The 25,930-nt window shown below is 35.9% G+C and overlaps 2 protein-coding genes across 2 annotated transcripts; both read left to right on the forward strand.

The window, feature by feature from the left end:
* Nucleotides 1–1,563: 1,563 nt before the first annotated feature.
* On the forward strand, nucleotides 1,564–21,359 carry LOC109341281 (succinate--CoA ligase [ADP-forming] subunit alpha-2, mitochondrial-like). Its single transcript, XM_019579149.1, has 7 exons — nucleotides 1,564–1,857; nucleotides 16,375–16,584; nucleotides 17,162–17,332; nucleotides 17,871–17,994; nucleotides 19,132–19,193; nucleotides 20,089–20,170; nucleotides 21,157–21,359. The coding sequence occupies exons 1-7, from the start codon at nucleotides 1,657–1,659 to the stop codon at nucleotides 21,294–21,296; spliced, it is 990 nt and encodes a 329-aa protein (XP_019434694.1). The 5' UTR covers nucleotides 1,564–1,656; the 3' UTR covers nucleotides 21,297–21,359.
* Nucleotides 21,360–23,765: 2,406 nt separating this feature from the next.
* LOC109341293 (E3 ubiquitin-protein ligase RING1-like) lies at nucleotides 23,766–25,182 on the forward strand. The gene has a single exon (XM_019579169.1). The coding sequence runs from the start codon at nucleotides 23,865–23,867 to the stop codon at nucleotides 24,801–24,803; it is 939 nt and encodes a 312-aa protein (XP_019434714.1). The 5' UTR covers nucleotides 23,766–23,864; the 3' UTR covers nucleotides 24,804–25,182.
* The last annotated feature ends 748 nt before the right edge of the window (nucleotides 25,183–25,930 follow it).

A 25,930-nucleotide genomic window follows, 5' to 3' on the forward strand; every position in this document is an offset into this window, starting at 1 on the left:
TGTATATAAATCTTTAACTAATAATGTTTAAATATTACATAATAAATTGAGAATACATATTCTATCAACTAAAGAGTTATGTAATTATAATAAATCATTTTAGAATATTTTAAAATTTTAATTGTACTAATTACTATTTGAATAAAATACATAACATTTTTTTACAAATTTACGTACTATTTTTACAATTTAATTATCTTACATGATTTATGTATGATCTTGTACACATTTTATCATGTATATATTGTTAACATAGATATTTTATTCAATGGTTACAATTTAAATTACAAATAAATATTAGTATATTTACAACAACAAAAACATTTCTTTCAATGTGATTGAAAATATTGATTAATCGACAATATAATGTTCTATCGTAATTATATTTACTGATATTTGAGTCTTTTTTAATCATTTAATCTAAAGTTTTTCTTGGTCTCCATTTGATTTACTATTTTTATTAGGTTTCTACTGTCCCCTCCATGAATGTTCAAACCACGTAAGATATGAATATATCATAGAAATTACTCAAACTTTCTACCTAATATATTCACTTTTAGTCTTATTTTATCTAGTGTGTCCATTCATCCAATATAATATCTCATATGTATTACATAAAGTTTATATATAATTAATATTATATATAGGCAGTCCTAAATTGAGATAAAAAGTAAAAGTTATATTAATAATCTACAATTAAAATAAAACTTTAGAGAATAATATACATCAACATATTTAAAACTAAAATCATATTAGTAATTAGTAGTTGAATAAAATATTTTTGTTAAATATATATAGGAAGCGACTTGGATGGGAACAATTGTTAACCGGAATAATTAATATAAAGAGTAAATTACACTCGTATATTATGAGTTTTAGTGAAATTATACAAATTATCTCTTCATGTTTTGTCATTACATAAATCACCCCTAATTTTAGACATATACACATTACATTAACTATCATTACATAAGATATAAGTGTAATTTTTTAAAACAAACAAGTGTATGAACATTAAGTTAAACAAAATAATGTATACTGTGTAGACAAGTCCAAGTAGTATAAAAGTTAATGCGTATTCATTATTTTTTGTTCCTTACAAAAAAATATAAGAGTTACGTTAGTTGAACACCTCCTTAGATTTATTAATATATTTTGTATGAACCAAAAATAATAAAGAAACACCAACTCTTATATTATTTAGATTTATTTACCTAATATACAATATTTTGTTTAACTTACTTACACATATTACATTTTTTTCTTTAAAAGATTACATCTATATATTATTAAGAGGTAGTTCGTGTAATATAATCTATGAAATATTATTTCAATGGTCAAAATTAATCATGTCATCAATGACAAAAGAAAAAATATGTATGCATTCAAATTATATGAGTTATATATATTGTCATTATGTTATTCACTAGTAATTTAAAAAAAAATAGTTCAAAAATGAATAGTGTTTGATGTGGTATATGTATATAAATATTTTATACTAACAAGTTTATATTATAATAAAAAATTGCAAGTGAAATCATAAAATAAGTAGAGAATATTGGGGTGTACCTACACACTAGCACCATCTTTGTTAACGCACTTGCTGTTTTAGTTTCATTTGTGCTCCCAATCTTGTATTCAGCGCGAGCATCAATAATGGCTCGTCAAACCATCACAAAATTAATGCTCTCAATTGCATCACGCACTAAAACCTCTCAGATCCGCCACTTCACGGCGTCTCCGGCGCCACCTCCCGCCGTCTTCGTTGACAAGAACACCCGCGTTATCTGCCAAGGCATCACCGGCAAGAACGGAACTTTTCACACAGAACAAGCCATCGAATATGGAACCAAAATGGTACCTATTTCCCTCTATTTCAATCCATTAACTGTTATTTCCATTTCATTTCTTTTTGCACTTATATGAGCATTTATTTGCGATTATTGTCTGCTGCTTAGAACATCACTATAAATTCTCAGACTATTGAATACTCTTTTTCAATTTTATTCATACTATATGTCAGTTCTAAATTACAGTTGTGGTCACTGTCGTGTTTGTGTTTGTGTTGCATTTACTATAATTGTAGGAAAACGCGGCCACGATTGTGGTCGCGATGCTGTTTTGATACTCCCAAAACCGTAATATTGTTACTCTAGTTGTGGTTGTGGAGTGAAATTTAAAACATTGATCTATGCTATGAATATAATATATTCGTCTGAATGACACTTTTTAAAATATGGTAATTTTAGGGGACTGGAATGAGCTTTGTTTGACTACACTGCTTATTATGAATATTATCAGCCCTATGAACATTTTCCATTGAACCACCAATGAATGCATCGGAACTCTTTATTAGTTGATAATCAATGCAAAGGGCCATAGATGCCATCTTAGAAATAGGTGAGAGTGTTTCACAGTAAAGAAGGACAAAAATTGCAGTGGAACGATCAGCCACAAGATGTACTTTGAATAGTTTCACCTATCCATCAGGGTCTACTTTGAGAGTAAACACCCTTTGACAATCATCTATAGGTTTTCTAGGAGGGGATTGAATCAGAGTCCATGTTGGTTGGAGTATAAGACAATCATCTCATCAATCATAGTTCGTTGTCATCTTGAATGGGAAAGTGCTTTGTGGAAAGTCTTTGGAATAGAAATGGACGATAAACCAGATACAAAGGCGTAATGGGATGAGGACAAGCAATGATAGCTCGAAAAATTGTTAATGGGATGAGGATTACATATCGAACATGTGCCTTTACTAAGAGCAATAGGCAAGTGGTTGAAAGGTTCGAATAGGTCCAATGCTGGTGGGGGTGTTGGAGCAAGAGATTTATCACTTGAATATGGACTGACAACAACCTCTTCAATCACAATGACGTTGATGGTGAAAAGTGATAAGCGGACTTGGAAATGATCGTATTAGAAGACTAACTGATTGTATTAGTAATCAGTTTTGCCTTGTGTATGCGGTTTGCCTTATTGGCTTTGTAACTAAGCAATCTAGTCAGTTAGGATAGATGCTTCTAGAAGAATGGCAGTTACAGTTATGTAACTGCCACATGCCTTGTAACTGCTTCTATAAATAGAAGCTGAATATTGTATTCAAATCAATAATTTAGAATATCAATAAAAAACAGAATCAGTTATAATTCTCTTTCTCTCTCTCTCCTTCAATTTCTTTCCTTTACATGGTATTAAGAGCTTTTATGGCCAACGCCGCTACTAATCCTCCTCCTTCCATGTATTCTCCACCAAACTCTTCCAGTACAATGCCAGTTCAGGTTGTAGCTTTTGTTCTTTCTCTTCCAGTGCCAATGACGAAGCTCACTGAAAAGAACTATCTCACATGGAGTCAACTCATGATAGCAGTTCTGAAATCAAATCGTGTTTTTAGGTTGTTAAATCCAGAATTTTCTCCTCAATTTCTTACAGAATCAGATTGCACCAATCATCGCACCAATCTAGGATTTCTGGCTTGGGAAGAACAAGATCAGACTGTGTTCTCCTGGATTCTCAATTCAATCTCGGAATCTATGCAACCACAAGTTATAGGTTGTAATTCTACTTTTCAATTATGGCATGAATTGCATTCTTTCTGTAATGCGCATACTAAAGCACGTAGTTGTCAACTTAGGGCACAACTTCGTGGAATTTCTCAAGGACCTAGTTTAATTTCTGATTACTTCTCAAAAATTAAAATGCTCACTGATTCATTAGCATCAATTGGAACTCCAATTTCATTAGAGGAACATGTTGATTGTGTTTTAGATGGACTTAATGAGGAATATCACATTGTAATTACAACAATTGAAAGTCAAGTTCATCCCCCTTCCATTAATGAATTGGAACAGTTCTTACTCACATATAAGTCTAGGTTGGTAAAGAACAAACCTAAAACTGTCTCTGATGCACTATCTGCAAATGTTGCTGCTGCTGAACCTTCATCACCAGTCTCTGTGACTCATACTGCTCCATTTCCTTCATCACAACCACCATATCGAGCAAATTTTCACTCAACACCATAAACACATGGTTATTCTGGACAAATTCATAGTGGTTCTCGTGGTGGAGGAAGGTTCAACAAGCATGGTAGTTGTGGTGGAAGGTCCTTAGGCAGAAGTTCTACCTATTTCTGTGATTACTGCAACAAATATGGGCATGATGTGGCTTGGTGCTATTATGCACCATATGATCCTTCCTACACTATGCATCACTCCTATGGAAGTCACTATGCTGACACTTATCCACATATGCACTATCCAGCTCCTCCTATACCTGGATATGCTCTGCCTTCTCCTCCTACTAGGCCAAGACCATCATTTCATTCATATAGTTATTCAAGGCCTGCTTACAATCAGCATCCCAAAAGAACTACCAGACCTGACTCATCCTATGCCTACCCACCTCTTGATGCAATGAATGTCACACACGCTGATCAAGATTCCAGCAAGCCATCTTTGTGATATCCTGACTCAGGTGCCACAAACCATCACTGCTGATCCCTCCTTCCTAGCAAAACCAACATAACAGTTTTCCTATGAACACATCTATATGGGTAATGGTAACAAAGCTAATATTGCAAGTTGTGGACATGCTTATTTTCAGTCTCCTTTTAATTCCAAAGTGTCTATGTCTTTACATAACCTTCTACTTGTTCCTACCATTACAAAAAATCTCATTAGTGTGTCACAGTTTGCTAGGGATAACAAATGCTTTTTTGAATTCCATCCTAATCATTGTTTTGTCAAATCTCAAGCTACTATGCAAGTGCTTCTTCAGGGGTCTCTCATTGCAGATGGGCTCTATGCCTTCTACAATGTCATGTCCTCAAACACCTTACATTGTAATCTCAATTCCAGGCTGCCATCATATGCAAATAACACTGTTTTTTCTAGCTCTAGGAGTTTATCTTCATACTTACTTTGGCACTATAGACTAGGACATGCCCATGAGCCTGCTGTAAACATTGTCCTTCAACAATGTAATATCTAACATTGTAATAAAAATAGTCTTGATTTTTGTACTGCCTGTTGTTGTGCTGAAGCTCACAGATTGCACTCTCCTACTTTTAGTTCCATTTATAATGAACCATTTGAACTCTTATACCTAGATCTTTTGGGCCCTGCACCTATACACTCTGAAACATGGTTTAGGTACTATTTGTCTATTGTTGATGCTCACACAAAACATACTTAGATCTATCTCCTAAAGAAAAAATCAGATACACTACGCCTATTTCAACATTTTGTTAAACTTATCCAAACATAATTTCACCTAGATATCAAACTCATTCAAAGTGATTGGAGTGAGGAGTTTAGACCATTCACTGAATTTCTCAATTCACTAGGGATAATTCACAGAATCTCATGCCCTCATACTCATCATCAACAAGGAACTGTTGAGAGAAAGCATAGACATATTGTAGAAACTGGTCTAGCCTTACTTTCTCATGCCTTCTTTCCCTTATCCTATTGGGAATATGCATTCACCACTGCAGTCTATCTTATTAATAGATTACCATCACCTATACTGAATCAATCTACTCCTTATTTTCTTTTATTTGGGGAACAACCTAACTATTCATTTCTTAAGGTGTTTGGATGTACATGTTTTCCACTATTAAGACCCTACACAAATCATAAACTTAAATTCAGGTCCTCTAAATGCACTTTTCTTGGCTACTCTCCTCATCATAAAGGATACAAGTGTATGGCAAAAGATGGCAGAATCTATATTTTTAAAGATGTCATATTCAATGAACATCAGTTTCCTTATGCTTCACTATCCTCTCCTATGTCCAAATCTGAGTTATCCTCTATTCCTGTGTCATCTCCCACTACCTTAATTCACCATTCTCTAGAAAATGTTGTCTTCAATAATGACACTGTCAACACTACATTCTCATCCTTTCTTCCAATTCCTACAAATTCCCCTGGTCATTTTCTTGAGTATCCCTCCATGTCAAGTACTCACAGAGTCTCTCCTTCTACTTCAAACCTGCCACTACAAGCAGTTACAGTTATGTAACTGCCACATGCCTTGTAACTGCTTCTATAAATAGAAGCTGAATATTGTATTCAAATCAATAATTTAGAATATCAATAAAAAACAGAATCAGTTATAATTCTCTTTCTCTCTCTCTCCTTCAATTTCTTTCCTTTACATGGTATTAAGAGCTTTTATGGCCAACGCCGCTACTAATCCTCCTCCTTCCATGTATTCTCCACCAAACTCTTCCAGTACAATGCCAGTTCAGGTTGTAGCTTTTGTTCTTTCTCTTCCAGTGCCAATGACGAAGCTCACTGAAAAGAACTATCTCACATGGAGTCAACTCATGATAGCAGTTCTGAAATCAAATCGTGTTTTTAGGTTGTTAAATCCAGAATTTTCTCCTCAATTTCTTACAGAATCAGATTGCACCAATCATCGCACCAATCTAGGATTTCTGGCTTGGGAAGAACAAGATCAGACTGTGTTCTCCTGGATTCTCAATTCAATCTCGGAATCTATGCAACCACAAGTTATAGGTTGTAATTCTACTTTTCAATTATGGCATGAATTGCATTCTTTCTGTAATGCGCATACTAAAGCACGTAGTTGTCAACTTAGGGCACAACTTCGTGGAATTTCTCAAGGACCTAGTTTAATTTCTGATTACTTCTCAAAAATTAAAATGCTCACTGATTCATTAGCATCAATTGGAACTCCAATTTCATTAGAGGAACATGTTGATTGTGTTTTAGATGGACTTAATGAGGAATATCACATTGTAATTACAACAATTGAAAGTCAAGTTCATCCCCCTTCCATTAATGAATTGGAACAGTTCTTACTCACATATAAGTCTAGGTTGGTAAAGAACAAACCTAAAACTGTCTCTGATGCACTATCTGCAAATGTTGCTGCTGCTGAACCTTCATCACCAGTCTCTGTGACTCATACTGCTCCATTTCCTTCATCACAACCACCATATCGAGCAAATTTTCACTCAACACCATAAACACATGGTTATTCTGGACAAATTCATAGTGGTTCTCGTGGTGGAGGAAGGTTCAACAAGCATGGTAGTTGTGGTGGAAGGTCCTTAGGCAGAAGTTCTACCTATTTCTGTGATTACTGCAACAAATATGGGCATGATGTGGCTTGGTGCTATTATGCACCATATGATCCTTCCTACACTATGCATCACTCCTATGGAAGTCACTATGCTGACACTTATCCACATATGCACTATCCAGCTCCTCCTATACCTGGATATGCTCTGCCTTCTCCTCCTACTAGGCCAAGACCATCATTTCATTCATATAGTTATTCAAGGCCTGCTTACAATCAGCATCCCAAAAGAACTACCAGACCTGACTCATCCTATGCCTACCCACCTCTTGATGCAATGAATGTCACACACGCTGATCAAGATTCCAGCAAGCCATCTTTGTGATATCCTGACTCAGGTGCCACAAACCATCACTGCTGATCCCTCCTTCCTAGCAAAACCAACATAACAGTTTTCCTATGAACACATCTATATGGGTAATGGTAACAAAGCTAATATTGCAAGTTGTGGACATGCTTATTTTCAGTCTCCTTTTAATTCCAAAGTGTCTATGTCTTTACATAACCTTCTACTTGTTCCTACCATTACAAAAAATCTCATTAGTGTGTCACAGTTTGCTAGGGATAACAAATGCTTTTTTGAATTCCATCCTAATCATTGTTTTGTCAAATCTCAAGCTACTATGCAAGTGCTTCTTCAGGGGTCTCTCATTGCAGATGGGCTCTATGCCTTCTACAATGTCATGTCCTCAAACACCTTACATTGTAATCTCAATTCCAGGCTGCCATCATATGCAAATAACACTGTTTTTTCTAGCTCTAGGAGTTTATCTTCATACTTACTTTGGCACTATAGACTAGGACATGCCCATGAGCCTGCTGTAAACATTGTCCTTCAACAATGTAATATCTAACATTGTAATAAAAATAGTCTTGATTTTTGTACTGCCTGTTGTTGTGCTGAAGCTCACAGATTGCACTCTCCTACTTTTAGTTCCATTTATAATGAACCATTTGAACTCTTATACCTAGATCTTTTGGGCCCTGCACCTATACACTCTGAAACATGGTTTAGGTACTATTTGTCTATTGTTGATGCTCACACAAAACATACTTAGATCTATCTCCTAAAGAAAAAATCAGATACACTACGCCTATTTCAACATTTTGTTAAACTTATCCAAACATAATTTCACCTAGATATCAAACTCATTCAAAGTGATTGGAGTGAGGAGTTTAGACCATTCACTGAATTTCTCAATTCACTAGGGATAATTCACAGAATCTCATGCCCTCATACTCATCATCAACAAGGAACTGTTGAGAGAAAGCATAGACATATTGTAGAAACTGGTCTAGCCTTACTTTCTCATGCCTTCTTTCCCTTATCCTATTGGGAATATGCATTCACCACTGCAGTCTATCTTATTAATAGATTACCATCACCTATACTGAATCAATCTACTCCTTATTTTCTTTTATTTGGGGAACAACCTAACTATTCATTTCTTAAGGTGTTTGGATGTACATGTTTTCCACTATTAAGACCCTACACAAATCATAAACTTAAATTCAGGTCCTCTAAATGCACTTTTCTTGGCTACTCTCCTCATCATAAAGGATACAAGTGTATGGCAAAAGATGGCAGAATCTATATTTTTAAAGATGTCATATTCAATGAACATCAGTTTCCTTATGCTTCACTATCCTCTCCTATGTCCAAATCTGAGTTATCCTCTATTCCTGTGTCATCTCCCACTACCTTAATTCACCATTCTCTAGAAAATGTTGTCTTCAATAATGACACTGTCAACACTACATTCTCATCCTTTCTTCCAATTCCTACAAATTCCCCTGGTCATTTTCTTGAGTATCCCTCCATGTCAAGTACTCACAGAGTCTCTCCTTCTACTTCAAACCTGCCACTACAACTCTCATAGTCCACTACAATAGAGTCTTCCTCTGTTCCATCAACTGCCATGATCCCTAGGTCTACTCATCCAATGCAAACTCGTTCTAAATCTGGTATAGACAAGTCTTTTTTTCCTAGAGTTCCTAGGGTCCTTCTAGCTCAAACTGAACCTACATCTGTCAAGATAGTCCTAAGTGATCCTCTCTGGTTTCAAGCCATGCAAGAGGAATACGATGCTCTCGTTCAGTTGGGTACATGGTCTATTGTTGATTTACCCCCAGGAAAACAAGCCATTGACTATAAATGGGTGTTTAGAATTAAAGAGAATCCTGATAGAACAGTAGACAGATATAAAGCAAAACTAGTGGCAAAAGGGTTTCATCAAAAACAGGGAGTTGACTATACTGAAACATTCTCTCTAGTTGTAAAGCCTATCACCATAAGGATACTACTCACCCTAGCAGTGACCCTCAAATGGCCTATGGAACAGTTAGATATAAATAATGCATTCCTCAATGGTCTACTCAATGAAGAAGTATATATGATGCAGCCTGCTGGATTCATCAGTAGTGATAAAAGTCAAGTTTGAAGACTTCACAAAGCACTCTATGGCCTCAAGCAGGCTCCTAGGCGGTGGTTTGAAAGACTTAAGGGCACTCTACTTCAATTTGGTTTTCAAATCAGCAAGTGTGATAATTCTTTGTTTATTCACACCCCATCTACTTACAAACTCTATGTGTTAGTCTATGTAGATGATATTATTGTTACTGGATCCTCCATTCCTCACATTAATCAGATTATAGACAAACTCAACACTGCTTTTGCACTAAAAAGGCTAGGTTCTTTGGATTATTTTCTGGGAATTGAAGTTCAACACTTGTCCAATGGGTCCCTTTTTCTATCACAAGCTAAGTATATCAAAGATCTTTTCAGAAAAGCCAAGATGGACTCAGCCAAACCATCTTCTACACCTATGTCCACTTCCTGCAAACTGACCAAAACAGGATCCTCTGGTTTTGAAAATCCTACATTGTACAAATCCATAGTAGGTGCTCTACAATATGCAACAATTACAAGACCTGATCTTACATTCAGTGTCAACAAAGTATGTCAATATATGTCTAATCCCTTAGATCACCACTGGGTTTTTGTTAAAAAAATCCTAAGGTATTTACAAGGGTCTCTCACTATGGGTATTCAACTTAGACCTGCTAGCACCACTATTCCTCTACCCATCACTGCCTTCTGTGATGCAGATTGGGCATCAGGTTCTGATGGCAGAAAATCTGTCTCTGGTGCTTGTCTCTTTGTTGGTCCAAACATTGTTACATGGTGGTCCAAGAAACAACAAACTGTCTCAAGATCCAGTACTAAAGCTGAATATCGAAGCCTAGCTCTAGCCTCTCAAGAAATTATCTGGATTGAATCTTTCCTCTCAGAACTCCACTTTGCCTATCAATCTCTACTGGTTTTATGTGACAATCTCAGCACTGTGGCCATGACTCACAATCCTGTGCTTCATCACAGAACTAAACACATTGAGTTGGACCTATTCTTTGTAAGAGATAGAGTCCAATCAAAGCTCCTTCAAGTCAAGGATATACCATCTGAATTTCAGACAACTGATTCACTTACTAAACCTTTGTCTACTTCGAGATTTCTCTCACTAAGGACTTCTTCAAGTGGTTGGCAAGTCTTCAACTCACCCTCAGCTTCAAGGGGGGATATTAGAAGACTAACTGATTTTACTAGTAATCAGCTTTGCCTTGTGTATGCGGTTTGCCTTATTGGCTTTGTAACTAAGCAATCTAGTCAGTTAGGATAGATGCTTCTAGAAGAATGACAATTATAGTTATGTAACTGTCACATACCTTGTAACTGCTTCTATAAATAGAAGCTGAATATTATATTCAAATCAATAATTTAGAATATCAATCAAAAACAGAGTCAACTACAATTCTCTTTCTCTCTCTCTCCTTCAATTTCTTTTCTTTACAGATCGCAATGGTTGGGAAAACATTTCTGGAACTTGAGAAATCGGAAAATAAGGAACAAAGGCTACTGCTTCCTCATAAGTAATCAACATGAAATGAGAAATGAAGTTTGTTTCTACTTGTCAAGTGAAGTAAGGTGTATCCTCAAAGAAAGTCTGTAGAAATATTGAAGCAATATTTGGAAGTAAAATAACACTGATGTCCTTCTGAAATCAAGAGTATCAAATGAAAACACATCTAATAGCATGGGAAAACAACTTATCAATTATTGGGGAAAGATTATGCAGAAAATAAGTAGAACCAAAAACCCAAGTGTAAACTAAGAAGAGAGAATATAGAATCTGAATCTTCTTATTTTATTATCACAATCATCAAATGATTACCCAAGACATTAATCAGATTATAGACAAACTCAACACTGCTTTTGCACTAAAAAGGCTAGGTTCTTTGGATTATTTTCTGGGAATTGAAGTTCAACACTTGTCCAATGGGTCCCTTTTTCTATCACAAGCTAAGTATATCAAAGATCTTTTCAGAAAAGCCAAGATGGACTCAGCCAAACCATCTTCTACACCTATGTCCACTTCCTGCAAACTGACCAAAACAGGATCCTCTGGTTTTGAAAATCCTACATTGTACAAATCCATAGTAGGTGCTCTACAATATGCAACAATTACAAGACCTGATCTTACATTCAGTGTCAACAAAGTATGTCAATATATGTCTAATCCCTTAGATCACCACTGGGTTTTTGTTAAAAAAATCCTAAGGTATTTACAAGGGTCTCTCACTATGGGTATTCAACTTAGACCTGCTAGCACCACTATTCCTCTACCCATCACTGCCTTCTGTGATGCAGATTGGGCATCAGGTTCTGATGGCAGAAAATCTGTCTCTGGTGCTTGTCTCTTTGTTGGTCCAAACATTGTTACATGGTGGTCCAAGAAACAACAAACTGTCTCAAGATCCAGTACTAAAGCTGAATATCGAAGCCTAGCTCTAGCCTCTCAAGAAATTATCTGGATTGAATCTTTCCTCTCAGAACTCCACTTTGCCTATCAATCTCTACTGGTTTTATGTGACAATCTCAGCACTGTGGCCATGACTCACAATCCTGTGCTTCATCACAGAACTAAACACATTGAGTTGGACCTATTCTTTGTAAGAGATAGAGTCCAATCAAAGCTCCTTCAAGTCAAGGATATACCATCTGAATTTCAGACAACTGATTCACTTACTAAACCTTTGTCTACTTCGAGATTTCTCTCACTAAGGACTTCTTCAAGTGGTTGGCAAGTCTTCAACTCACCCTCAGCTTCAAGGGGGGATATTAGAAGACTAACTGATTTTACTAGTAATCAGCTTTGCCTTGTGTATGCGGTTTGCCTTATTGGCTTTGTAACTAAGCAATCTAGTCAGTTAGGATAGATGCTTCTAGAAGAATGACAATTATAGTTATGTAACTGTCACATACCTTGTAACTGCTTCTATAAATAGAAGCTGAATATTATATTCAAATCAATAATTTAGAATATCAATCAAAAACAGAGTCAACTACAATTCTCTTTCTCTCTCTCTCCTTCAATTTCTTTTCTTTACAGATCGCAATGGTTGGGAAAACATTTCTGGAACTTGAGAAATCGGAAAATAAGGAACAAAGGCTACTGCTTCCTCATAAGTAATCAACATGAAATGAGAAATGAAGTTTGTTTCTACTTGTCAAGTGAAGTAAGGTGTATCCTCAAAGAAAGTCTGTAGAAATATTGAAGCAATATTTGGAAGTAAAATAACACTGATGTCCTTCTGAAATCAAGAGTATCAAATGAAAACACATCTAATAGCATGGGAAAACAACTTATCAATTATTGGGGAAAGATTATGCAGAAAATAAGTAGAACCAAAAACCCAAGTGTAAACTAAGAAGAGAGAATATAGAATCTGAATCTTCTTATTTTATTATCACAATCATCAAATGATTACCCAAGATCAAGTGAGAATTTATAGACTCACATAACAATTAATAAATGTCAACTCACACTAAGCAAATACTTAACCAACTTACTAAGCCTTGCAACTAATTATAGTAACAACTGAAAGCAAGGGTGGTTGACCAAACTAGGAAAAAATGTAATTTTTAGTTTCTTCCTAAGGGACAGAAATCCGATAGTTGCTAGGGTTTAGTAAGGGCATCAGCTATTTGATATTCTGAGGAAACATGCTTGACTTGAAGAGTATTGCCTTTAGTCCTATCTCTTACAAAGAAAAGATCCAATTCAATGTGTTTTGTTCTGCTATGAAGTATTAGATTATGAGCCATTGCCACAATCAGTGATTTAAATTGCGGACCACATCACATGATGAGGTCGCAATATTGCGGTTGTAGTGATCGCCACAACTACATCACACCACAATTGCGGTGTGATACTGAATCACAATGATGCGACTGCATTGGGCTGCAACGCAACCGTATTAGGCCGCAACGCAACCACATCGAGTTCAATTTTTTTTTCTACTCACAAAATAATTCACACAGCAACGGCCGCAATCGCAGTAACCGCAACCGTGACTGCAACCACTATTTAAAACATTGGCCACAGTACTAAGGTTATCATAGAGAATGAGATGATCTTGATAAATAAACTTGAATTCTGTCAACAAAGATTCAATCCACATGATTAATTGAGAAGCTCAAGCAAGGCTTCTGTACTCAGCCTCTGTGTTGGACCTAAAAATGGTTTGTTATTTCTTGGACCCCCGGTTTACAATATTAGGACTAACAAATAGACATGCTCCTAAAATTGATTGTCTATCATCCACATTTGAGGCCTAGTCAACATCACAATATGCTCCAAGAGATAAAGGACTAGAAAAAGCAGGATGAAATATAATTCCATAGGTAGGAGCACCTTGCAGATTCCTGAATATTCTCTTGACCACAGTCCAATGTGATTGCAAGGGAAGATACATAAATTAACACATTGTATTTACACATAAAGCTAAATCGAGTCTAGTTATTGTAGCAAATTGATGTGCCCCCACTCATGACCTATAAAGAGTAGGGTTTCCAAAATAATCAGCTTTTTATTTTGTAAGTTTGCAATTACTAGCCATATGTGTGGAGATAGGTTTAGCTGAATTCATATGAACATTTTCTATGAGATCCTTTATATATTTGGATTGTGACAGAAACAAAGAACCACGAGATAAATATTTGACTTCAATACCCAGAAAATAATCAAGTTTGCCATGCTTCTTTAGTGCAAATGTAGAATTCAGCCTGTCAATCAGTTCTTTAACATGAGTCACACATGACACTATAACATTTAATATCATCTACATAAATTAGGACTTACAGTCTATATAGAGAAGAAGTATGAACGAATAGGGAGGTATTACATTTACTGTTCTAAAATCCTAGTTTAAGAAGAGTTCCCTTCAGTCTCTCAAATCATTGTCTTGGATCTTTTTAAGCCCATAAATGACTTTGTATAATTTTTACACCAAACTCATATAACCATCCTGAAATTCTTTTGGTTGTTGCATATACACCTCTTCATCAAGAAACCCATTTAGAAAGGCATTAATTATGTCTAGTTGTTCAAGGGGCCAGTGAAAAGTAACAGCCAGAGTTAATAGTATTCTGATGGTAATAGGTTTAACAACATGGGAAAGGTTTCATTATAGTCAACCCCTTGTGATTGATGAAAATCCTTTGCAACAAGTCTAGCTTTGTACCATCAAGGTTTTCCTTTATTTTAATAACTCACTTGCACCCCATGGCCTATTTATGAGGTGGTAGAGGTACTAGAGACCATGTTCCCAAGGCCATCAAAGCATCATATTCTTCTTTCATGGCCTGCTACCATACAGGATCAGCAAGAGCTAGTTTGGCACTTGTAGATTCAGACGGAGCTAGAAGGGTTCTTGGAACAATGCTTTTAAAAATACCAGATTTGGATCTTGTTTGCATAGGATGCAAAGAAGAAACAATAGGACAATCAGGAATAGAAGGAGGGATAACAACATCAGAGGGTAATGCAGTAAGTGGTGGTAAAGATGGAAAAAGTTGTGGTATAGAGAGAGGACTTTCTATGTTAGTGGCAGAATGAGAAGGAACTGAATGAGATGAAAGAGAATGATTAGGGAATGTAGTAGAAGATGAAGATGGTTATTGAATGAATGTAGAAAAAGGAACTATCTGAATGTGATATGAATGTATATTAGATGTAGAAATAGACAAGGGGGAGACATGCAGGGGATTTAGATGTATAGGGAAACACCATTTCATTACACAAGACATCTTGGAAATGTACAATCTACCTTTTTTTGAATCATTCATAACCTTTATGAGTGGGAGAATAACCTAAGAATGTACATCAACATGTCTAAACTCAAGTCAAGTTTCTGCTTGTTATAGGGTCGAAGGAGTGGAGAACAAGCACAACCAAAGACTATTACAATAGTATAGTCAGGAAATTTTCCAAAGAGTAGGAAGTATGATGACTTATGTTTTAAAGGAGCAGAAGGTAACCTGTTAATGAGGTAGACAGAAGTAATAAATGTATTCTTCCAATAAGATATTGATAAGAAAACATGGGCTAAGAGAGAAAGACCAGTTGCAACTATATGTTTGTGCTTTCTTTCTACGTTACCTTATTGATGATGAGTATGAGGACAATAGACCCTTTGGGTAATCCGTAAGGAATTGAGAAAAGCAGTAAGAGGTCTGAACTCTCCTCCTCAATCACTTTGAGTGGTTTTCACTGAGTTGTACCAATCGAAGAAAATGCTTAAGCATAGTAACAACATCAGACTTCTGTTTTAGGAGATACTATCAAGTGTGTCTAGTGTTGCCATGTTGTGCACAAATCTTAAAAATACCTCAGAATGGTTTTCAATGAATGCTATGGACAACAAGTATCATATAATTGTTGTCAAGGATGTTCAAGATTTTCCTAAGATTGTCACCGATTAGTATCAACTTGATCTCCTCAATAGTAGACAATGCTTTGTTTCGAAGGGAATGTCGTGATCTGTCATTTTAATGTTGCCATGTTGTGGACAGAATCTTAAAAATACTGCATTCATTAGAGTAGACATTCTGTGCTTTCTTCCAAATGTTTTAGCATGTTGTTGTTGGCTTCCAAATGTTATGATGGACAGCTTTGTTTTGCACCGTACTGTACGGTTTACTTTTTTTGAAATTAAAGGTTTAATGTACTAAGATTAGATTCTGGAACTCACAATTCATGTACTAACTATTATGGGCACACACATTCTAAAGGTGATGTCTAAATGCAATACATCTCAATACTGGTGCTTCTCTTGTGTCTTTTTGTGACAGCCCCTTTGTCTTTGGTTGTTGAATATGGGGGTGTTTCTTATGTCTTTAATGCTATTTTGTCCAAATAGGTAGGTGGTGTAACACCAAAGAAGGGTGGAACAGAACACTTGGGACTTCCTGTCTTTAACACTGTTGCTGACGCAAAGGCTGAAACAAGGGCCAATGCTTCTGTCATTTATGTTCCTCCACCATTTGCCGCAGCTGCCATTTTGGAGGCATTGGAGGCAGAATTGGATCTTGTTGTCTGCATTACCGAAGGGATTCCACAGCATGATATGGTACGTTTTTATTTTAGACATTGTGTTTGGACTTTTGGTTATGGCATTATCAATTAATATCCTATAATGTGTCAACTCTCTTTGGCATGTGCTCATAACCACTTGTGTGAATTATAGAATTTATAATTCTTTCTATTTCTACAAAGCGGTTTTATCTTATTGCGTTTAAATGTTTTCATTTTGATGTTGGCTTTTTCTATCGATATTGGTCTGTCTATTTTTGTAAGATTAGATGGGCAATCGGCCACTGCATCCCTTTCATTAGATTAGTTCATTTTGTCAATATTTTTTGGGAAAATGGACACATAAAATATCTGTTTGAACTTGTCAAGAATGATGTTAAAATCCAATTGCAAGTTATGGGACTTCCGTCCTACATCATAATTGTGGAATTCCGGTGCGGGATTTATATGGTTTTTGGCTCTCCAACCACAATTGCTAGGTTTTGTGGTTGGCTCTCCCCAGGTTCATATCAAATGACTTGTACGTTAAGGCCATTGGTAGCATGTATAGTGCAGTTTTGTTTATGCTCTTCACCACTTATATGGATGATGAAATTGAAACTTTTCATTTTCAGGTACGAGTTAAAGCTGCAATTAACAGTCAATCCAAAACTCGTCTGATAGGACCAAACTGCCCTGGTATCATCAAGCCTGGGGAGTGTAAAATTGGAATCATGCCAGGTTACATTCATAAACCTGGGCGTATCGGAATTGTTTCTCGTTCTGGAACCTTGACATATGAGGCGGTGGGTCCTTATTTTGATGTCATAAAGACTATTTTTTTATCAGTGTTTACGATGGACTTATGTGTATTGGTGATACGATTCCTTTTTTTTCAATTTTTTTTTCATGGCCAAGGGTGTCTTCGTGACATGTCACTGACATATATAGACAAATCGTACTATAGTAGTGCAGTTACTTCTGTTTATGTTATTCCAGTTTTCTTCAGAGGAAAATGAACTTGTTACTTTTCCATATGTGACCTTTGTCTTGTCCCTCCAACAGTAGAGTTGAAGCACTATAGTGCATTTCCTTTGCTTCTTTGGAACAATTTACTGCTCAATTTGATGAACATTGTACTACTTAATCAAAAGTCTTGACTATCTATCTCTTTTTAAATTTTAGTCAGAGCTTTCAGTACTACATATGCTTGCTGTTATCTTATTACTGTGAGCTTTTGTCATTCAAACTTTTAGGTTTTTTCCTCTTCTTTTAGGCTCTTTGATGCATATAATAATGATGGTTACCTATGAATAAACCATTTAATTATCATTAACAATTCAGGTTTTCCAAACAACTGCTGTTGGCCTTGGTCAATCCACTTGTGTGGGTATAGGGGGGGATCCCTTTAATGGAACAAACTTTGTCGATTGCCTTCAAAAATTCCTAACAGATCCCCAGACAGAAGGTACTTTGTCATATTTTATTTTGTTTATGTATATTGACTTCAGGCTCATCTAGGTGAAGTCTGCTATAGTTCTTTCTTTGCTGAGTGAACAACCATTTTGTTTCTTCAAACATACATACGACATCAAATTAGTCCACTTTTATCAACATCCAATTGGTCCTTCAATTATGATAATGTAGGGGTTGGCAAAGCTTTTTTATAAACTGAATTAATCCATTAAACTGCAGCTACTGCACTAAACTATGCTTAAATTAACCGAACTGCTGGAACCGTTTACAGATCAATTTGGTTTATGTTAAAGTGATATGATTTGTAACTTAGGATTTACAATTTTCTTAGTCATAGTAACCCAAACCTAACCATAATATTAGCAACCCCACCTATCAATTTATTATGCTTCATCTCCATTCTCGCAACCGCCAGCATTTCATTGTAGTAAGTGGTCAGCTCATAGTCCCCTTGCTTGTTCCAAAGCTGCATTCTAAGTGCAAATATTTGAGCTGAATTATCTAAGTCAGAGTAGGTTTCTTGACTCCATCCAGTACCTCCTTTGCTGTTGGAAGAAACTATTTCTTTCTAAATTGAAGGTTCCATTGAGTTCACAAGCCATGCCGTAACTGCGTAATTTTCAGATCTCTAGGTCACATAGGTAGGACCATTCTCGACTAACTTCCTAAGTAAGATACCCTTGGTTTCCCCTTTTCCATCAGTCATATTCACAAACTTCAGTCTGTGCCCGCACCAGGTAATTCATACCATTTAATTCATGTGCAGTCCACTGATGACTGTTGACTGTGGAGGAAACAGATCAACTCCAGTTGCCCGGGTGGAATATCTGCGATCAAACTCGAGTGTGATTGACCTCAGGAATATGATAACTTTTTTTCTTGAGGCTTCTGTGCCTCTGTTGGTTCGTGACATGGCTGTGGTTCCTGGGTCTTTGGTACTATATAGAAAGGGAAACATGAATATTTATCAAGTGCCAATAGATTTTACACATTAAGGCATTAAGCCATATCCAACTCAGTTACATTGATATTTATTTTAAACAAGTTTAAATAAATATGAAAACAAATCTGATCCTAATGTGATATTCTAACTTTTTCTTAATGTTTACTGTTTCTTTATGTGATTCAGGTATAGTTCTTATAGGAGAGATTGGTGGAACTGCAGAAGAGGACGCTGCTGCACTGATTAAGGTTTTTGCTTTTAACCACTAAAATATTATCAAGTATAGCTTCCTGCATTTTTTTATTTTATATTTTATTCCCATTACTGTAACTCGTGGATTACTATTTTTTTGGCAATCAAATCAATGTATAATGTTCTTACTTCTTACTTAGTAATCAGCTGTAGATTATCTTTTATTGTTTAGACCAATTTTATTTTTCATATTTTGTTCTTGTAAAATACATTTTTGTTGGCTACTTGTGCTACATGGATCCTTTCCTTATTGCATTTTGGAAGTTGGAACCTCTCATATTCCTAATGGCGATGTCATGATTTGATGTAATAGGATATAAAGCTATTGATTTGATTTTTAATTGTTATATATGATTTTGTTAACATAAATTTCAAAATGAGGGAGGTTGTTTTTTAGGTACTTCTATCCTCCTTGGAATCCACTAGGTGGAAGCCTCGTACACTGCTGTCCGTTTTTATATAATTGTTGTTGAATGGCTAAAGGTAGACAGTAGATATATTGGGAAAATGGTCATCAAAGATAGAGAGTATACATGACATCATTATATGGGAAAGGATTCAAATACACTTTTAGATAGCTCAAACCCTTCTCTTGACTTTGGGCAATGTCAAATATGTCCCCCCCACCCCCGAAAATAATAATAATGAAGAAAAAACTGCTTCCAGGCATACATTGTATAAAAGAGGGTTGTAGTGGTTATCAACATGGAAAGGATCCATATGTTATAATTTGCAAATGTCACACCTTTTCTATTTTGCTGACAAAGAAGTTCAATGTTCACAAGGTGTTGCTTGCCGATTATTCTGTACACATGCCCTCAGTTATTGTATTATCTTTTGAATAGACTATTTTCATGAGTTTTAAATTTGTTTCTATCAACGATTGTACAGGAAAGTGGGACTGAGAAGCCTGTTGTTGCATTTATTGCTGGATTAACTGCTCCCCCGGGCCGTCGTATGGGTCATGCTGGAGGTAAAAAATATTTATAAAATTTTGGAACGGCTTACAACAAAAAAATTTCAGCATGCTGCTTGTGACACTTAAATGGCTTGCTTCTTGAACTGTTGTTTTCTAAAGCTTCATAGCTGTAAACCCTACATCTATGCCTTGTTGTAGGGCTGGCAATGCCAACCAAAACATATTAACCACTCAAATCTAATCTTAACAAATGGGCCGAGTCGTTTGTTGACCTGGTTAGATGCAGGTTTAAGTAGGCTAGCCAAGACTTTGATCACCCGTATGCATAAAAAATTCATCGTCTACCAAAAATCTTTTAGAAACATCAGCCATATATCTTCAATGAAGCTGTGACGTGAGTGGAGAACACCTAACTGGTAAGGATGGTGTGGGTGCTACAATAATATAGATTGGAGTAGGCCATATCATCTTGGACAAAATTGCTACATGATGTGGCATTTGTTGGTGTGCTTAACAAGCAATAAAATTCACTGATGAGGGTTGTACTTGTACCCCAGAAAACAAAAACATTTGTCAAGGTTGATATTCTTTTTTGTTGTCTTTCTTCCATAAACTGTGTTGGTGTTTGAGAATTAGGAAATTAGCAAGATATGATCAACTGTATGTTTGGCTCTCGTAAAATAATCTAAGCTTTAAGATGATCGGAAGAATACACAAACTACCACAATTAGTTTGGGAAAGAATTTGATAGTTTGATCATCATCTTGAATGAAGTGTTATTTTTTTGGTACTATCAAGAGTATCCCATCACCTTTTTAGATAAGGAACTAATCCCTTTCGGGGTTCGTGGTTGCCCCTCTTAATAAGTGCCGCTCCCAGGAATCGAACCCTGGACCTTGGGAATCCAGTAGGGTCTTACACCAATAGTTTGACTTTAGTTTGCTGTAATAAGTTTTATCTTTGTTACTAGAGTTTAGTTAACTTTTCATTTTTGTATGATATTACTTCAACTTCCACATTGTGCTTGTTGTTGTTTGTAGCTATTGTGTCAGGTGGAAAGGGTACTGCACAAGACAAAATTAAGACACTCAGAGAAGCAGGGGTCACAGTAGTGGAGTCCCCTGCTAAAATTGGAGCTGCCATGCTAGATGTTTTCAAGCAGAGGGGCTTGGTGCAATAGTTCAGGACTTTGACTTTATTTAGTTTTAACAATACATTTTGGCTTTTACAGTATTCACTATTTTCAAACACTCGATTAAGATTTGGTTGTTATTGTATTGATTATTTAAAAACACTATATTCATAAAATTGGACTATTTTTCTTTTAATATACGGCAAGGAAAAATGAGAGCTGCATTATGTAATTCAAGAAGCTTTACCTTTTATACTGGTTTTAGTTGTGGCTAGTGTATAGACACTAGACACTAGCACTCTCTTGTGCAGTGAATTTTGAACAACAACTATGGCAATTGTTTGTGATAATTGTGGTAGCATTGTCACATCCGCTGTCTTGTTTAGCATGAACGATGTAGTGTGAGTCTATTCCAAGTATGAGAGTAGCACTGTGAAAATGAGTCTGTCCTAATCTGCAAATGCAAAGGATCCAGATAGCATAGATAACTTATTATATGTCTTTGGGCTTTTTAACTTGAACTAGAAGAGCTATTTTAAACTGAGTTCGGGCTATTGTTTGGGGGTGTAACAAGTACCTTCTAGTTAATTGTACTACATGATTTTACACATAATTTTAATTTTCTTGTAAGCTCCACTAGTTGAATTTGCCTTCATAATGCATCATTGTTGCCCTCATGCTCCAGGTTGTACTGAAGTTGAATTTTGTATTAACTTACACACTATCTTAATAACTAGATCTCTAATAGTAAAGTATACATGTAATATTAGTAGAGGAGTATTCACTTACTCTAGTCATTAATTCTATGGACATCTAATGATTTAGATCTATTTACTAATTCAAACTATTGGATTTCCCTATAATTGATAGCTACGATGAGGAGTAAGTTTAAAAAACTCACTCTTGGAGTAAATGGATTCCTCATCATATTAGTAATACATTCTTAATAAAACATTACCTAACAATGATAAAAAAGTTCTAAATTAATTTTCAATGATACATATGTTCTTAAAAGAGTTTAAAAATGCTTAAAATTTAAATAATTTTTCTAATGTTACATTTTAGATTTGTATGATTTAACATAGATCTTATGTGGACTAGCCCAAACTTATTTGATTAGTTGGTTTTGACAAGTCTATGAGAGGGATATGCAACATATGAATGACTTACACATAACAAACTCATTAATATACTCGTTGGGTTTATTACCTGTGAATTTTTGGGTATTTGGAAGATCTTTGGTACCTAGAAATTCAGAAAATATTTAAAATTACAAATAATTTATATATTTGTATCTGTATTACCTCTACAATAAATCATATCAAATGTATAAAATGTCTCCATTTATGTAACATTAATGACGGTTTTGTTTGACAATATAACATCACAATTATGACCCAAAAAAATATTTAGTTATGTTACTATATAACACACCTAGTATATCTCATTACCCATGCTCGTTCAAAAGTGAGTTTCAAAGTCTTTTGTCTCAACTATCCGGGATCCAAAAACACGAGCATGAATCCGATTTGTTGTGGACGTTACGGATAGATATCGTGGATGCGGGTACCTAATGCATCATTATGTATCAGTCATATCGTCCGGTTTTCATTTAAAATTATAAAATTGTAATGAAAATGAATTTATTTTTGACCAAAATGTTACCGTGGATTAGAGATAGCAAAACGGACCGTCAAACCTGTTTTTCCCGTGCTCGCAAATGCCCAAAAAATTTAAGTGGGTGTGGGTATGTCAACATTGGCTTAACGGACAAAATAGCATGTCCTTCCTGTTTTAAAATGAGCTAATTGACATGTAGGTGGCCTACGGGCATTTATGAATAATTTAAAAATAAAAATATAATATAATAAAATAAATAAATAAAGTAGTTAAAAGAGAATAAAATTTAAAAAAAAAAACTTTGATATTCTATATAAATTTTACTAAAACATATTACAACATAATTTTTTGAGATATTAAATTACATTAGAAAATAATTTATTGATTTTTTTCTTCTTTTTTCCATTTTTATGCCCATGAACTGACCGCATTATCTATTATAATTTCTCACGGGAAACGAGTCGGACAAAATGAACAAACAAACAAATTTTACATATCATGTCTGCAAAAAATTGTGGGATATACGAGTGAACCCATAAACAATGCCCATTTTATCATCTATATCATGGATGACCATAAACATAATTATCTTATAAAACATAATATACCACCAAATCATATAGTTTGTTTTAACATATGGTATAAATTAAAATTTTCATCTTAGTTTTTCAACATTTGTGTTATTCACCTTAAGCATTTTAATCACTAAACCACTAATTTGAATTATATGATTAATACAATATTAATAAGACTAAATATAATAGCATACCAATTTTGAAAGAATGACTTTAAAAGTTCACTCCACCGTTATCCGTTGAAGAAAACAATTTGAAAAGAAAAGGAAACCAAAGTCGGTCCCATATCGGTATTTAATTATATTTTGAAGTTTACCATTTTACCCTCACATATCTCTTTCTCTCTTTCACGTCCTTTCTCCCTTCTTTGGTCTCTCATTTCATTCTCCTTATAACTTTCCCCCTCCCCTCTCCGATTAACATGTCTTCTGCCGGCGGCGGAGACGGCGGCGCAACCGCTCCTCCTCCTCAATTTTTCTGTTACCAATGCAACCGCACAGTCTCCATCACTCCCTCCTCCGATCTCGCCTGTCCCAATTGCAACAGCGGCTTCGTCGAAGAAGTCGAAAACCCAACCCCTCAGCTTCAACCACCGTTCTCCTTCACCTACGAACTCCCTCCCCTCTTCGGCGGTCGATCCCCTTCCGACGACGGTGACGCCTTCAACCCTCTCGTCTTTCTCCAAAATTACATCCAAACCCTCCGAGCCGGCGGCGCCAACGTTCAATTCGTCCTGGATAACTCGCCGTCGGGGGAGTCGGTTAATCTTCCGACGAATCTCAACCTCGGAGATTATTTCTTCGGCCCTGGCCTCGAGCAATTGATTCAGCATCTTGCGGAGAACGATCCTAACAGCTACGGCACTCCTCCGGCTTCGAAAACTGCCGTCGAGGGGCTCCCGGATATCGCGGTTAACAACGAATTGCTTGATTCTGATTTGTCACAATGTGCAGTGTGTAAAGACACGTTTGAGTTAAATGAGATTGCTAAGCAATTACCTTGTAAGCATATTTACCACTCTGATTGTATCCTGCCTTGGTTAGAATTGCATAATTCATGCCCTGTGTGTCGTTACGAGTTACCGACTGATGATCCTGACTATGAGCAGAGGGCTCAGGGTGGGGGTGGGCCCCAGGTGAATGAGAATCAGAATGAGAATGCTGGAGATAGCTTGCAGTCGCAGTCGCCGAGGGAGCTTAGGTTTAGGGTTTTGCCATGGTCGTTTAGGCAATTTGTTGGGGATACAAGCAATGTTGGCACTGAGAATGATCATGATAACAACACTGGTGAGGAATCAAATATTGGAAGCTGGGGAAATCCGAATTTTGAGTCAGAGACCAGACAAGAAGATCTGGATTGAGTGCCAATGTTGATGTTTCAAATGCAGGTATGGTTCTGAATTATTTTTCTTTTATTTAGTTAGCTGCAAATCATGCTTTAATTTTTTGTCGCATGTTGTTGCTTCTTTTAATGCATGAATTTAAATGATAAAGTAGCTTTAAGCTGCTAATTTGTGCACTTGATTTTGGATTTTTGTAGATGTAATCATATGATAACCACTTTTAATTTTACCCTTAATTTGCTCTTTGTTTGATTCTCATGGTTTGAATATAATGAGCTTCTAAAAGTTGCCCTCTCTGGTTAGATGATTGTTTTCTATTTAGTCACCTGTTTAGATATCAGTAATTGGTGATGTTGCATTGAGGAAGCAGTGACCAAGTACTGGGAACTTATTGTGTTTCACATTATGGTTGGAGGTTGCTCAATCCACGAGATTTGAGCTTCCTGAGCTTTTTAACTTAAGCTAAACAATATTTGATTATGCAACTGCTACTTTAACATACATTACTCTATCCTTTATATGTTGCTTGGTTGAATGAATTGGGGGCTAGGGGGTTTATGACGGTGAATGGTTATTCTGTTTTGGTTGATGCATTCAATTCATTGATCATTGTTATTGCTTCTTTCAGAAGTTACAATTAAAGGACATGAGATTGTTTTCTCTTATATTTGCCTGACTTAAAGCAAAGGACATGTGTTAAGTAGTGCATGCTTTATGCAACACTCTGATAGGAGTGGGCCTAAACCGACTATCACTAAAGTGTACACAAGGAGGCACAAACTGAAGGCGGGAAACACGCCAGGCGGGAAATAACTACTTTTTGAATTGAGTAGTTAGTTAAGAAGTTATAAATAGCAGAATAAGAAAGGAAAAGACAGTTTTTGTAATAAGTAAGTAGTGTAGGAACTGATTTCTGGAAATCAGTTAGGAATCTTGTAATCTCTCTTCTCTCTCTCTCTCTCTACACACAATTTACTCACATTGAATAAGATACTAGATTTAGGGTTGCCTAATCCAAGCAATTCATTGAATTCGTGTGCTCTCTATCTCAGTTCCTCTTAAATTCTGTACCAGTTCTAACACTGGTATCAGAGCACCGATTTTGGTGCCCTGAAAATTTTCCACGATTCCTGGTAGCTGCGTAT

The sequence above is a fragment of the Lupinus angustifolius genome, unplaced genomic scaffold (assembly GCF_001865875.1).
Source record: "Lupinus angustifolius cultivar Tanjil unplaced genomic scaffold, LupAngTanjil_v1.0 Scaffold_421, whole genome shotgun sequence".
NCBI classification, from domain to species: domain Eukaryota; kingdom Viridiplantae; phylum Streptophyta; class Magnoliopsida; order Fabales; family Fabaceae; genus Lupinus; species Lupinus angustifolius.

Excerpts from the sequence above, each read along its gene's own strand:
- LOC109341293 (XM_019579169.1), top strand. The coding sequence starts at position 23,865 with ATGTCTTCTGCCGGCGGCGGAGACGGCGGCGCAACCGCTCCTCCTCCT.
- LOC109341281 (XM_019579149.1), top strand. The coding sequence starts at position 1,657 with ATGGCTCGTCAAACCATCACAAAATTAATGCTCTCAATTGCATCACGC. Across the intron at positions 17,995-19,131 it reads AACAGATCCCCAGACAGAAG|GTATAGTTCTTATAGGAGAG; the intron begins GTACTTTGTCAT and ends TATGTGATTCAG. Across the intron at positions 20,171-21,156 it reads TCGTATGGGTCATGCTGGAG|CTATTGTGTCAGGTGGAAAG; the intron begins GTAAAAAATATT and ends TGTTGTTTGTAG.